The sequence below is a fragment of the Dendrobates tinctorius genome, unplaced genomic scaffold, assembly GCF_039654945.1.
Source record: "Dendrobates tinctorius isolate UK_male_01 unplaced genomic scaffold, ASM3965494v1 ptg000084l, whole genome shotgun sequence".
NCBI classification, from domain to species: Eukaryota; Metazoa; Chordata; class Amphibia; order Anura; family Dendrobatidae; genus Dendrobates; species Dendrobates tinctorius.
Window position 1 is genome coordinate 48,452,217 of NW_027361752.1, and position 14,231 is coordinate 48,466,447.

Sequence of the window (14,231 nt, forward strand, 5' to 3'; positions counted from 1 at the left end):
ACCTCCAAAGGCTCGTCTGGTGACAAGAGTGGCTGATGCATAGCGTGAGGTCCTGGCGTTTGATTGTTAGGTGTCCTCTTGGTCTCATGATGTCGTCTTGGTCTCATGATGTCGATATGTCAACAGCACAATGAGGGGCACTGTTAAATATCAGGGTTCAATTAACATTGATATTTATTGGGCGATTCTTGGATCAAACATCTGTTGTGAATTTTACCATTAGGCTTCTTGTTAGACAACAAAAAGTTGTGCAAAAAGTACTGAAACATTGACAAGTTGGACATTCAAAAGTTTAGATGTAGTCACATTAAGTTCACCTGAAAAGGTTAGCGGGCATTTTGGGTTCATCCTGAGATTTCACCCAAAAGCCAAACACCTAACTTTTTGTTAGTGTGTGTGTATGTGTATAATTTTATTTACTTTTTTTTTCCAGGTGGACATCGAATATTCTCATCATGAAGTTAACACTGAACCCTTCCAACCCTACGAGTCTCAGCAGGTAACTTCCTATTACAGCTCTGCACCAATAACTGGTGGGGTCTGAATATTCATCTTTTATGAGATATTAATGGAGTTGTCCACTACATAGATACTAACGGCCTATCTTTTAGAGTAGGTCTTCTGTATCAGATGAATGGAGGGGTCCCTGCACCCGTTACCCCCACCCATCAGCTTTTACCAGCTCCGGCGGTAGCCGAATGTGAACTACATATGGAAGCTGGAACGGCGTAGCTCCCTACACGGTGTAGTGGTTGTTCTCCGGTACTGCAGCTGAGCTTTAACCCCTTCATGACTTGCCTCATATACAGTACAGACCAAAAGTTTGGACACACCTTCTCATTCAAAGAGTTTTCTTTATTTTCATGACTATGAAATTTGTAGATTCACTCTGATGGCATCAAAACTATGAATTAACACATGTGGAATTATATAATTAACAAAAAAGTGTGAAACAACTGAAAATATGTCTTATATTCTAGGTTCTTCAAAGTAGCCACCTTTTGCTTTGATTACCGCTTTGCACACTCGGCATTCTCTTGATGAGCTTCAAGAGGTAGTCACCGGAAATGGTCTTCCAACAGTCTTGAAGGAGTTCCCAGAGATGCTTAGCACTTGTTGGCCCTTTTGCCTTCACTCTACGGTCCAGCTCACCCCAAACCATCTCGATTGGGTTCAGGTCTGGTGACTGTGGAGGCCAGGTCATCTGGCGTAGCACCCCATCACTCTCTTCCTTGGTCAAATAGCCCTTACACAGCCTGGAGGTGTGTTTTGGGGGTCATTGTCCTGTTGAAAAATAAATGATGGTCCAACTAAACGCAATCCGGATGGAATAGCATGCCGCTGCAAGATGCTGTGGTAGCCATGCTGGTTCAGTATGCCATCAATTTTGAATAAATCCCCAACAGTGTCACCAGCAAATCACCCCCACACCATCACACCTCCTCCTCCATGCTTCACGGTGGGAACCAGGCATGTAGAGTCCATCCATTCACCTTTTCTGCGTCTCACAAATAATAATAATAATAATACATTTTATTTTTATAGCGCCGACATATTCCGCAGCACTTTACATTTCAGAGGGGATTTGTACAGACAATAGACATTACAGCATAACAATAATCACATACAGTAGATTATAACAAATACCAAGAGGAATGAGGGCCCTGCTCGCAAGCTTACAGTCTATGAGGAAAGAGGTAGACACGAAAGGTGGGTGGTAACAGTTGCCCTGATTGTATGGACCAGCCATAATGTTAAGTGTGTGACAGTACAGACACAGAGGGCTAATGGATGCATAAAGCATGTGGTAACATGATGCGGGAAATCTGGTTATGGTAAAACTTTTGGCTGTGCCACACAGGGATAGATTAGGTTAATGTGTTGAGGCGATAGGCCAGTCTGAATAAATGCGTTTTCAGGGCACGCTTAAAATTGTTGGGATTGGGGACTAGTCGTATTGACCTTGGAAGTACATTAAAAAGAATTGGCGCGGCACGTGTAAAGTCTTGGATACGGGAGTGGGAGGTTCTGACTATTGAGGATGCTAACCTCAGGTCATCAGCAGAACGGAGGGCGCGGGTAGGGTGGTATACTGAAACAAGGGAGGAGATGTAGGGTGGTGCTGAGCCATGGAGGGCTTTGTGGGTGAGGGTAATAAGTTTATACTGAATTCTGGAGTGGATGGGTAGCCAGTGTAATGACTGGCACAAGGTAGAGGCATCGGTGTAATGATTGGTGAGGAATATGATCCTGGCTGCAGCATTCAAGACATATTGGAGAGGGGAGAGTTTGGTAAGAGGGAGACCGATTAGAAGAGAGTTACAATAGTCGAGACGAGAATGAATAAGAGAAACAGTAAGAGTTTTTGCAGAGTCAAAAGTAAGAAAAGGTCGAATTCTAGAAATGTTTTTGAGGTGCAGATGACAAGAGCGAGCCAGTGATCGAATGTGGGGGGCAAAGGAAAGCTCGGAATCAAGTATGACCCCAAGACAGCGGGCCTGTTGCTGGGGAGTAATAGTGGAACCACACACAGAAATAGCAATGTCGGGTATAGGTACATTAGTAGAGGGAGGAAACACCAGGAGTTCAGTCTTTGACAGGTTCAGTTTCAGATATAGTGTGGACATGATATTAGACACAACGTTTAGACAATCGCCGGTGTTTTCTAGAAAGGCTGGCGTGATGTCAGGAGAAGAAGCGTATAATTGGGTGTCATCAGCATATAGAGATGGTACTGGAAACCAAATCTACTGATTGTTTGACCAATAGGGGCAGTGTACAAGGAGAAGAGGAGGGGGCCTAGAACCGATCCTTGGGGGACCCCAACAGTAAGGGGAAGGTGAGAGGAGGAGGAACCGGCAAAAGATACAGTAAAGGAGCGGTCGGAGATAGGAGGAGAACCAGGAGAGAACAGTGTCCTTGAGGCCAATGGAACGGAGCATAGTGAGGAGCTGATGATCCACAGTGTCGAATGCTGCAGAGAGATCCAAGAGAATTAGCATGGAGTAATGACCATTTGATTTAGCTGTTAGCAGATCATTAGAGACTTTAGTGAGGGCAGTTTCAGTGGAGTGTAAAGAGCGGAAACCGGATTGGAGAGGGTCGAGAACAGAGTTTTCTGAGAGATAGCGGATAAGACGGGAGTGGACCAGGCGTTCCAGGAGTTTAGAGATGAAGGGAAGATTAGAGACAGGTCTATAGTTAACGGCACAGTTTTGGTCGAGGGATGGTTTTTTAAGTAGTGGATGTATGATGGCATGCTTAAATGAAGAGGGAAAAATACCAGAAGAGAGAGAGAGGTTAAATATTTTAGTTAGGTGAGGGGTGACAGCAGGGGAAAGGGACTGGAGGAGATGTGACGGAAATGGGTCACTGGTGCAAGTAGTTGGGCGAGAAGATGCAAGGAGCCTGCTTACTTCTTCTGTGACTGGTTCAAAATCAGAGAGTGAGCTAGATGCAGTGGGGGAGGGAGGACAGTGCATGGTATGAGGTGATTGGGAGATAATTTCCTGTCGAATCTGGTCAATTTTTTCTTTGAAGTAATTGGCCAGATCGTCAGCTCGGAGCTCCGTGGTTGGGGCCTGTACTCTTGGATTGAGTAGAGAATGAAAAGTGTCAAAAAGACGTTTCGGGTTATTGGACAGTGAGGTGATGAGGGTGTTGAAATAAGTTTGTTTGGAGAGGTGAAGGGCAGTGTTGTATGTTCTAAGCATAAACTTAAAATGGATGAAATCTTTGTGTAGATTGGATTTTCTCCAGACGTTCGGCGCACCTGGAGCACCGCTGCAGGAAACGTGTTTGCACCGTGTGCCAGGGTTGTCGCCGTCTGCGTTGTGGTGTTCTATTTATAGGGGGTGCAAATTCATCCAGGGCACTTTGAAGTGTTTCATTGTAATGCTTCAATGCAGAATCAGAACATAAGAGGGAGGAGATAGGGGCCAATGAAGACTGCAAGTTCTTCATAAGTTTCTGGGTGTTAATGGCCTGTATGTTTCTATAAGTCTGGACAGTGGGGGTGACCTGAGCGGCCTGGCAGTTCTTTATAGAGAATGAAAGAAGATTGTGGTCAGAGAGCGGGAGAGGGGAGTTTGCAAAATCATCCACTGCACAAAGCCGAGAGAAGACCAAGTCGAGGGAGTTTCCGTCTTCATGCGTTGGAGAATTAGTAAGCTGCGAAAGGCCAAACGAGGAGGTTAGAGATAAAAGGTGAGTAGCAGATGGTGAGAGGGGAAAAGCAATGGGGATGTTGAAATCTCCCATGATGAGGGTAGGGATGTCACAGGAGAGAAAATGTGGAAGCCAAGTGGCAAAATGATCCAGGAACTGATGGGAGGGGCCGGGAGGACGATACACCACCGCCACTCGCATGGAGAAGGGGGTGTAGAGTCTGATGGCATGGACCTCAAAAGAAGGGAAGACAAGTGAGGGTACTTGAGGGATAACCTGAAAGGTACATTTTGGTGATAGGAGCAGACCAACGCCTCCACCAGCTCTACTGTCTGATCTTGGGGTATGAGAGAAGTGTAGCCCCCCGTATGAAAGAGCAGCAGCAGCGGTAGTGTCTGACTGCTGGATCCAGGTTTCAGTAAGAGCCAGGAGGTTAAGAGAATTAGAAAGGAAGAAGTCATGGATGAAGGAGAGTTTGTTACACACTGAGCGAGAATTCCAAAGTGCACAATTAAGAGAGACAGATGGCAGGCAGGGAATATTAATAAGATTAGAGGGGTTTCTAAGTGTAGCAGTCGGGGGGTTTGACTTTCTATAAAATGGGGGACCAGGGTTGGGAGCAATGTCTCCTGCGACTAGGAGAAGGAGGATAGAAAGAGTGAGCAGATGGTTAAGTGATTTGTGAGAGCGTCTCTTATGTTGAATGGTGGGACTGACTGGATCTGTGCAATTTAACAACGTGAAAAGAGCGTGAGTGCTATACATAGGAGAGGAAAGGAGCGAGGGGCCGATATGGATGGAGTGTAGAGAGTTAATGCCAGGGCGGTGGATGTGTGTGAATTCAGTGGCCAGGATTAAAATTACACAAATGCATATGGTATATATTTGTGGTACTCCTAATGTACAGGGAGTAGATGCATATAAATGTCTTACCTGTTTCCTGCCCTGTCTAACTGCCATGTTATAACTGCCAGTAGTACTTTGATACATGTACTTCGATTACATGTGCATAAATGCCACCCCTGCATAAATGCTCCCCCTAGCTAGGTCTGAATATATAGGAGGTTAAGGCTAAGTTGTTTTTTTTTTTTTTGTTTTTTTTTTTGGCTCTCTCTTCTCGTTAATCACACTAAATTGAGACACCAGGACCCAAAAAAATGTTGTGGTCAAATAAACACATGTCCAGCACTACATGGATCATAAAGCACTTTGAAAAGTTTCTTGACCTCACAACATAAGGGGACAAGCAGAGTAAGTTGAAAAAACTATATACCAGATATAAGCTTGCAGAGTTGTAAACACAGAGATAGCATTCAGGATTAACTGCTTGCTGACACTGAATGGAGACACAGGAGTGGATTCAGAGCAGAGATTGGAAAAGCTGGTTACCAGATATAAGCTTGCAGAGTTGTAAACACAGAGATGGCATTCAGGATTAACTGCTTGCTGACATTGAATGGAGACACAGGAGTGGATTCAGAGCAGAGATTGGAAAAAACTGGTTACCTGTATGAAGAGAATAGAGATGCGTGTCACATTCATCCATGTTATAACTGCCAGTAGTACTTTGATACATGTACTTCGATTACATGTGCATAAATGCCACAAAGACACTGTCATTGGAACCAAAGATCTCAAATTTGGACTCATTGGACCAAAGCACAGATTTCCACTGGTCGAATGTCCATTCCTTGTGTTCTTTAGCCCAAACAAGTCTCTTCTGCTTGTTGCCTGTCCTTAGCAGTGGTTTCCTAGCAGCTATTTTACCATGAAGGCCTTCTGCACAAAGTCTCCTCTTAACAGTTGTTGTAGAGATGTGTCTGCTGCTAGAACTCTGTGTGGCATTGACCTGGTCTCTTTTCTGAGCTGCTGTTAACCTGCGATTTCTGAGGCTGGTGACTCGGATGAACTTATCCTCCGCAGCAGAGGTGACTCTTGGTCTTCCTTTTCTGGGGTGGTCCTCGTGTGAGCCAGTTTCTTTGTAGCGCTTGATGGTTTTTGCCACTGTACTTGGGGACACCCTATCAAAGTTTACCCGATTTTTCAGACTGACTGACCTTCATTTCTTATAAAGTAATGATGGCCACTCGTTTTTCTTTGCTTAGCTGCTTTTTTCTAGCCATAATACAAATTCTAACAGTCTATTCAGTAGGACTATCAGCTGTGTATCCACCAGACTTCTGCACAACACAACTGATGGTCCCAACCCCATTTATAAGGCAAGAACTCCCACTTATTAAACCTGACAGGGCACACCTGTGAAGTGAAAACCATTTCCGGTGACTACCTCTTGAAGCTCATCAAGAGAATGCCAAGAGTGTGCAAAGCAGTAATCAAAGCAAAAGGTGGCTACTCTGAAGAACCTAGAATATAAGACATACAGTATTTTCAGTTGTTTCACACTTCTTTGTTAATTATATAATTTCACATGTGTTAATTCATAGTTTTGATGACTTCAGAGTGAATCTACAATTTTCATAGTCATGAAAATAAAGAAAACTCTTTGAATGAGGTGTGTCCAAACTTTTGGTCTGTACTGTATGTAGTTTCCCTGCCTTGGCTGCGGGCTCGCACGTTGAACCTTCATCTTTCCCAGTTCTTGATGGCTCATTTAAAACGGAGTCCGTTGCTCCGAACTCCCCATATGCCAACAGCGTCTGAGTCGACAAATGCTATGTTGACTAATTCTCCTGTGCAGCCATAGTGTTTGTAAAGCGGGAACTCTCCGCTAATGATTAACTGGCCGGTGTAATAAAATGGCAGCACTACAGGTATTGTACGAAACCCTAGCCTTTCCCTACAGGACTATGACCCATAAAACTGAATATGTGGACACAGAGAGAGCTAAGCTAAACTGGGGAGTAACATCATCGAGGTCAGTCACAAAGCTTGCCTTGTGTTTAATTGGAATAATAAAAAGTATGTATTAGTAGATAGATAGATATATATATAAGTATGTAGTAGTGTGTGTGTGTGTGTGTGTGTGTGTGTGTGTGTGTGTATATATATATATATATATAATGTGACTCCCTGTGGTTATAGCACCCCCTGATGTTCTCTCGGAAAACTTTCAAAAATGTCCACCTCTTGTATCTGGAGCCGGTGGTCACACATGCTCAATAGATCAGTCCCTTTATCTGGAACTTCTTGTACTCCGGTGGTGGAGTGATTCCTGCCAGATGAAAGGATTCGGACACCACCAGGGAGGGCATTAGATGGCTTTATTATGGCTTACAAGGGTGAATGTAAGCAAAAAGAATTCAAATATTGCTTGTATGTTCACCACCGCCCCTCCCCACAAAAAAAGTAATAAAAAGGGATGAAAGTCATATGCACCACAATATGGTAACCATGCAAGGAATCTGTCAGAACGCTCCATCTCAATCCCCACAATTTGTTTTACATTATTATATATATTTATATTCGTTTTATATGGCCATATTGCTCTATTGATCAGTAAAAGTATTAATGCCATTATCTCTCAAACTTTTGCTCCCTGACTGAAAAAAAGTAGCTGTATTAAATAATGTGCAAGTAAAGAAGTGTTCAGGAAGTGTCAAAGCACTTCCCGAGCCGCTGCCTCCCTGGCCCTAGTTTCCACCCAGCTCCATCTTCCTTTACATGACTGACGTTCGCTCATTCTAAAGATTTGATCCAAGATGGCTGCTGCATTCCCTACTTCTGCTTTTATACGGGCTAGTCTGTCCATTTTTACCTTGTGATGTGATGGCTGTAAGGCATTATGGGAAAATCCAGTTTAGAGTGAGTGATGTGAATTGCTTTGTTTCTCCAGTGGTGACGCAGCAGGTGATCACCTAATTTCCATGTAGATCGTTTATTGATAACCCTTTTTATATTTAATGATGAATCCTTTTATTTTAGGGGGATATTTTGCGTATGGAAAAGGAACATCTAGTACTAACAGACCAGCTGCAAGAAGCAACGGACAAATATGAAAACTTGCAAACTCGTTACCGTGATGAAATAGCTGTCCTGGAAGAAGAGATAAAGACCACTGAAACAAACAAAAATGTACTGGTGTTCTTTCTTTTTTAATTTTTATTGTAGTTATGTATTAGGATTTATTACTCGTGTAAAGGGCTTGAGCCACCAGTAACCTTTTCTCAATATTTGATTTCCACGTATGTCCTATATCAGCTTCTGGGGCATGTAGCGAGCTCTGCTCCAAATACGCGGCAGACCCAGATATAAAATACAACCGGCATCTGCCTATAACAGCAGTGACTGGAACAAGCTCCGATCACTGCTGTTTAACAGAGCATCGGTTCCCATTGTCCCACTGCAAACTCTATTCAGGGGTCTCACTGGTTTGTCATGGCAGTCGGGGTCCTGCTGAAAACTCCTGAGGCTGCAATCTTGGTCCTAATATGTAGCTCAGTCTGTGGCTTAGGAGTATGTAATTTTGTCTATATACTGCAATACTGAAATATTGCAGCAGATAGGAAAAGTCCCTAAGGGGGGGGAGAAAAAAAAAATAAAAACTGAAAACAAATATGTAAAATATTTAAAATTTAAATCCAGACCAAATTTTCCCCCTTTTTAAAAACAAGCATACTTGGAATACACACATCTGTGAAAGTCCGATCTATCCTAAAGCTCTAGTCCACGTCCAGCTCCCTCTGCGTGAATGACGTTCTTTCTAAGGATTCACCCTAAAAAATGGCTGCTGCATTCCCTGCTTCAGCTTTTATACAGGCTAGTCCATCCTGTGTGGCTGTGCTTTACCTTGTGATGTGATGGCTAATAATAATAATCTTTATTTATATAGCGCCAACATATTCCGCAGCGCTTTACAGTTTAACAGTTTCAAAACATAAGTCATAAGTAACAACGCTAACAATACAATAATTAAAGCAAAATAAGACTAAACAAGACGACCCTGCTCGTGAGAGCTTACAATCTACAATGAGGTGAGGGAGATAGAGTACAGGTGTGTATTTACAATGGTGTATTTACAATGAAGGTCCAGCCATCTTGTGGGAGTGAGGGATGGATGGAGATAGTGAATGGGCTACACACGCACACTTACACAGAGAATGACTTTGATTAGTGAATGTGATAGGCTGCTCTGAACAGGTGTGTTTTGAGGGAGCGCTTAAAACTATGCAAATTGTGGATAGTCCTGATTTCTTGGGGTAGAGCATTCCAGAGGATAGGAGCAGCACGGGAGAAGTCTTGGAGTCGGGAGTGGGAGGTACGGATTAGTGCAGAGGTTAGTCGAAAGTCGTTTGCAGAGCGCAGCGATCGGCTAGGCCGATAGACAGAAATGAGAGAAGAGATGTAAGGGGGTGCCGCACTGTGGAGAGCTTTGTGGGTGAGAACAAGTACTTTGAATTGGATCCTATAATGAATGGGCAGCCAATGTAGGGACTGGCGAAGAGCGGACGCGTCCGAGTACCGATTACCCAGATGGACGATCCTGGCCGCTGCATTAAGTATGGACTGGAGAGGGGATAGTCGAGTGACGGGGAGGCCAATTAATAGAGCGTTGCAGTAATCCAGGCGAGAGTGGATCAATGCAACAGTGAGGGTTTTTGTTGTTTCCATAGTGAGAAAAGGGCGGATTCTAGAGATGTTCTTTAGGTGTAAGCGGCAAGAGATTGTATATGGGATGTGAAGGAGAGATTGGTGTCAAACATAACACCCAGACAGCGTGCCTGCTGCCGGGGTGTTATTGTGGTACCACCCACGGAGAGGGAAATGTCAGATTTAGGGAGGTTAGTAGACGGCGGGAGCAGAAGTAGTTCAGTTTTGGAGAGGTTGAGTTTCAGATAGAGAGCGGACATGATATTGGAGACTGCGGACAGACAGTCACTGGCGTTCTGTAGTACAGCGGGGGTAAGGTCGGGGGAAGACGTGTATAGTTGTGTGTCATCAGCATAAAGATGGTACTGAAAGCCAAATCTGCTGTTGGTCTGTCCAATTGGGGCCGTGTAGAGAGAGAAAAGAAGGGGGCCAAGGACTGAGCCCTGAGGTACCCCGACAGCAAGAGGAAGAGGAGATGACGTGGAGCCAGAGAACAAAACACTGAAGGAGCGGTCAGAGAGATAGGAAGAGAACCAGGAGAGTGCAGTGTCCTTAATGCCTAGTGACTGGAGCCTAGAGAGTAGGAGATGGTGGTCAACAGTATCGAAAGCTGCAGATAGGTCAAGAAGAATGAGCAGAGAGTGGTCACCGTTACGTTTTGCTGTCAGAAGGTCATTGGTCACTTTGATGAGTGCAGTTTCAGTCGAATGTAGGGGGCGGAAGCCGGACTGTGAAGGGTCTAGAAGGGAGTGAATGGAGAGGTAACGGGTAAGGCGGGAGTAAACTAGGCGTTCCAAAAGTTTAGAGATGAAGGGGAGATTGGAGACTGGTCTGTAGTTGTTTGTGCAGGATGGGTCGAGAGCAGGTTTCTTTAGTAATGGAGTAACGATGGCGTGTTTGAAGGAGGATGGGAAAATGCCCGAGGAGAGGGAGAGATTAAAGATTGTAGTTAGGTGGGTTGTGACGACTGGAGAGAGAGACTGGAGGAGATGTGAGGGAATGGGGTCAGTAGTGCATGTAGTCGGACGAGAAGGAGAGAGGAGTCTGGAGACTTCTTCTTCTGTGATGGGATCAAATGTGGAGAGTGAGCCAGGGGAGATGCAGGAAGGGATGGGAGTCACGGCACTTGGTGGTTGGGAGCAGATTTCTTGACGGATATTATCTATTTTTTCTGTAAAGTGGGAGGCCAGGTCATCAGCACAAATGTCTGTAATAGAGGCTTGTGCTTTTGGCCTGAGGAGGGAGTGAAAGGTGTCAAAAAGTTTCTTGGGGTTGTTGGCTAGTGAGGAGATCAGGGTGGTGAAGTAGGTCTGTTTGGCAAGGTGAAGGGCAGCGTTATAGGTTCTTAACATAAATTTGAAGTGTATGAAGTCTTCTGGTGTGCAGGTTTTTCTCCATAGGCGTTCAGCACTCCTGGAGCATCGCTGGAGAAGTTGAGTTTGCAATGTGAGCCAGGGCCAGGCTACAAGACAGTTTGGGAAAACCTAGTTTCTCGTTCGCCTTATTGGGGACACAGAGACCATGGGTGTATGCTGCTGCCACTAGGAGGCTGACACTATGCATAAAAAAAGGTTAGCTCCTCCTCCGCAGTATACACCCCACCAACCGGCAGGAATTTCCTCAGTTTAGCTTAGTGTCAGTAGGAGGTGGACACGGGTCTTTCATTAGACCCATATCTACCTCGGAGTGCGTCGTTCCTTTTCAGGGTCCCGGAGGGATACAGAGTGAATAGTCACATCTGTAGTCCCACAAGAGACTATGAGTACGGCGTGTACTGCCACCCCGTATCCTCATAGCTCTCCGCAGCAGGACCAGGAGCTTTGCACAGGTGCGTGCCAGCTATATGGATGGTCCTTGCCCCCGCCTCCCACCCACTCGCCTACCAGTACCTTTATTGAAGACACCACTGGAGGATTCTTTGGAGCGGCAAGGGCAGTGCCGCAGGGTCCTCAGCTGCCTGCGCCTCCTGGCAGCCCAGGCCCCGGCTGCGGCGCGGGCCTTGTCCCCCCCCCCCCCCCCCGAAACCCCCCCCCCCGCCGTCCTCATTCTTATGCGGGCTTATCCTGAGGGCTTTTTTCAGGCAGCGGTTTCTTCTTGGGTGGCCGTGGCAGCGCTGCAGGACTTCCGCGCCGCCCCGCGCTGACAGGCGGCCGCCAATACTAATTTAGTCCCCAGCTTCATTTCGGGCCTACTCGGCCGTCGCGGCCACGCCCCCCGCCCTCTGTTATAGGCGGGCTGCTCTCCCGCCTGTTCTAGGACCACCCACCCTCCTAGTCTGTAGTTGGGCAGCGGGCGGTCTTCTCTCCGGGTCAGGCGGCTAGCTCCGCCCTTCTTCTCTCCTGAACCGCACGTTCCTTTTACCTCAGGCTGCCGCCATCTTTGCAGGCTGTCAGCCAGACGCCTTTGAAGACACCGGGCAGCGGAAAGGGGTTCCTCGTTATCCTCTACTGCGGCCCTGCATCTCAGACGAGCTGGGCACATCGCCTTTCAGGCCACCGGACTGTGAGTAGCTCTGCAACTGCAGACTGACACCCTCCTCTGCCTTCTTTCCCTCAACCTTCCGGCATCTCCTCGGGGTTCGTTCTTCTTTTCTTTCATTATGTCTAACCCGGAACGTGCCCGTCCGCCAGCACAGAGAACTTTCCCACTCCCCTCGGTTTAGACTGCAGTAATCCCATTCAGCCCGATGCCGTCCAGGAACCATCTATTGCGCCACGTGAGTGTGAACCCCCCCATTCCTGGCTAGGCCTCTTCTCTATCACAATCAGTGGCGGACCTCACCAGGGTGTCTCAGTCCCTAGTGCCCGTTCTTGATAAGTTGCCCCTGGACACTTCTGCAGGGTCCACCAGGTCGCAAGGGGTACCATCTGAGCCAGCCAGCAGAAGCCGCAAAAGACCCAGGCAGGATCTCCGGCCGGAATCCTCTCCTGACCTGGTCTCTCCACATAGTCCTTCCCAGCAGTCGCCTTCCCGTACCTCCTCACCCGAGTCAGGTGAAGCGTTCTCGGATGCGTCATCCGAAGAGATTTTAGAGCTGGATTCGGACCAGGACGCGGACATGATGGTTTTGGTACAGAACCTCATTGCTGCGATTAACCACACCTTCGAAATACAGACTCCCCTGCGAAACACTCAGATCAGGAGGTTTCGTTCAGACGGGCAGTAACACCTTCCTGAGTCTTCGCCTCCCACTCTGAGTTTTGCAAGATCCTTACCATGGAGAGAGGGAAAATCCGACCAGACGCTTTCAAAGAGGGAAGCGTCTCGGCGTGCTCTCTCCATTTTCAAAAGAGCTCACCGACAACTGGTCGGCTTCCCCCTCTGTAGACGCTCCTGTGTCCAGACTATCTTAACAACACGGTCCTTCCGATTTCAGGTGTGGCGTCGCTAAAGGATTCTAATGGCAGAATTATAGAATCCCTAGCAAAGTCAGTATTTGAAGCGGCGGCGCTAAGCCCAGCCTTTGCTTCATCTTGGGTAGCAAAGGCCATAGCTACTTGGGCGGAGGATCTCCGCAAGGGCATCCTAGATAAAGCCCAACCGGAGCAATCGGCCGAACTGGCTAACCAGATCTCCCATGCAGGGGATAATCTGCTCTCTGCCTCCTTGGATGCCGCGTCTTGCGCGGCTCAGGCGTCCAGCAACGTGATGACAATCCGGCGTACAATTTGGCTCAAGGCTTGGCAGGCGGATTTGTCTTCAAAAAGTCCCTTACCAATCTGCCTTTTCAGGGAGCGCGTCTCTTTGGATCCCAGCTGGACCAGATTATTAGGGACCCCACTGGAGGCACAAGTTCCCTCCTCCCTCAGTCCAAGCCTCGTAGGCCTCCGCTAAGGCGTCAGTTTCGGCCCTTTCGGTCTACCAACAGAGGCCGCAGGCACGCCAGGATAGAAAGAAGGTCTCCTTCAGACCCACTCCCTCCTGGCGATCTCACTCATCCCAGGGCAGATCCTCCAGGTCCAGATCTGGTCAGTCCACATCAGCATGACTATCAAGGAAGTCCCGAGGGTCCTTCCCAACTGGGCGGTCGACTCCTTTTCTACAGAGACGTCTGGCTTGCCTCAGTAGAGGACGCTTGGGTCAGGGAAGTTGTATCCCCAGGATACAAGATAGTTTGTTTCTCGTCCCCAGGATCGTTTCTTCGAGTCCTTCCAAAAGACCCTGCCTTAGTCTGGGTTTCTTCGCATCCATCACCTCTCCTCAGTTCCGGGGTGATTTTGCCCGCTCCCGAATCAGAACGTTTCACAGGGTTTTATTCAAACCTGTTTGTAGTGTGGAAAAAAGATGGTGCAGTTCGTCCCTTCCTGGATCTCAAGTTACTGAACAACAGGGTCCGATTGCGTCATTTCAGGATGGAGTCTCTTCGGTCGGTAATCGCTTCCATGGAGGCGCAGGAGTTTGTGTTTAATAGACATTCAAGATGCCTATCTACATGTTCCCATCTTTCCCGGGCATCAGAGATTCCTGCGTTTTGCGATTCACCAGGACCACTACCAGTTCGTTGCACTGCCGTTTCG

The 14,231-nt window shown here is 46.9% G+C and overlaps 1 protein-coding gene across 3 annotated transcripts in view; it reads left to right on the plus strand.

The window, feature by feature from the left end:
• The window catches only part of TTC3 (tetratricopeptide repeat domain 3), a 235,425-nt gene that overhangs the window by 200,965 nt on the left and 20,229 nt on the right, over positions 1 to 14,231 (plus strand). For all 3 annotated transcript variants that reach the window (XM_073584665.1, XM_073584666.1, XM_073584667.1), the window contains 2 exons: positions 434 to 499; positions 8,050 to 8,199. In XM_073584665.1, the coding sequence (XP_073440766.1) occupies positions 434 to 499; positions 8,050 to 8,199 (216 nt within the window). The remainder of the gene's footprint in view (positions 1 to 433; positions 500 to 8,049; positions 8,200 to 14,231) is intronic.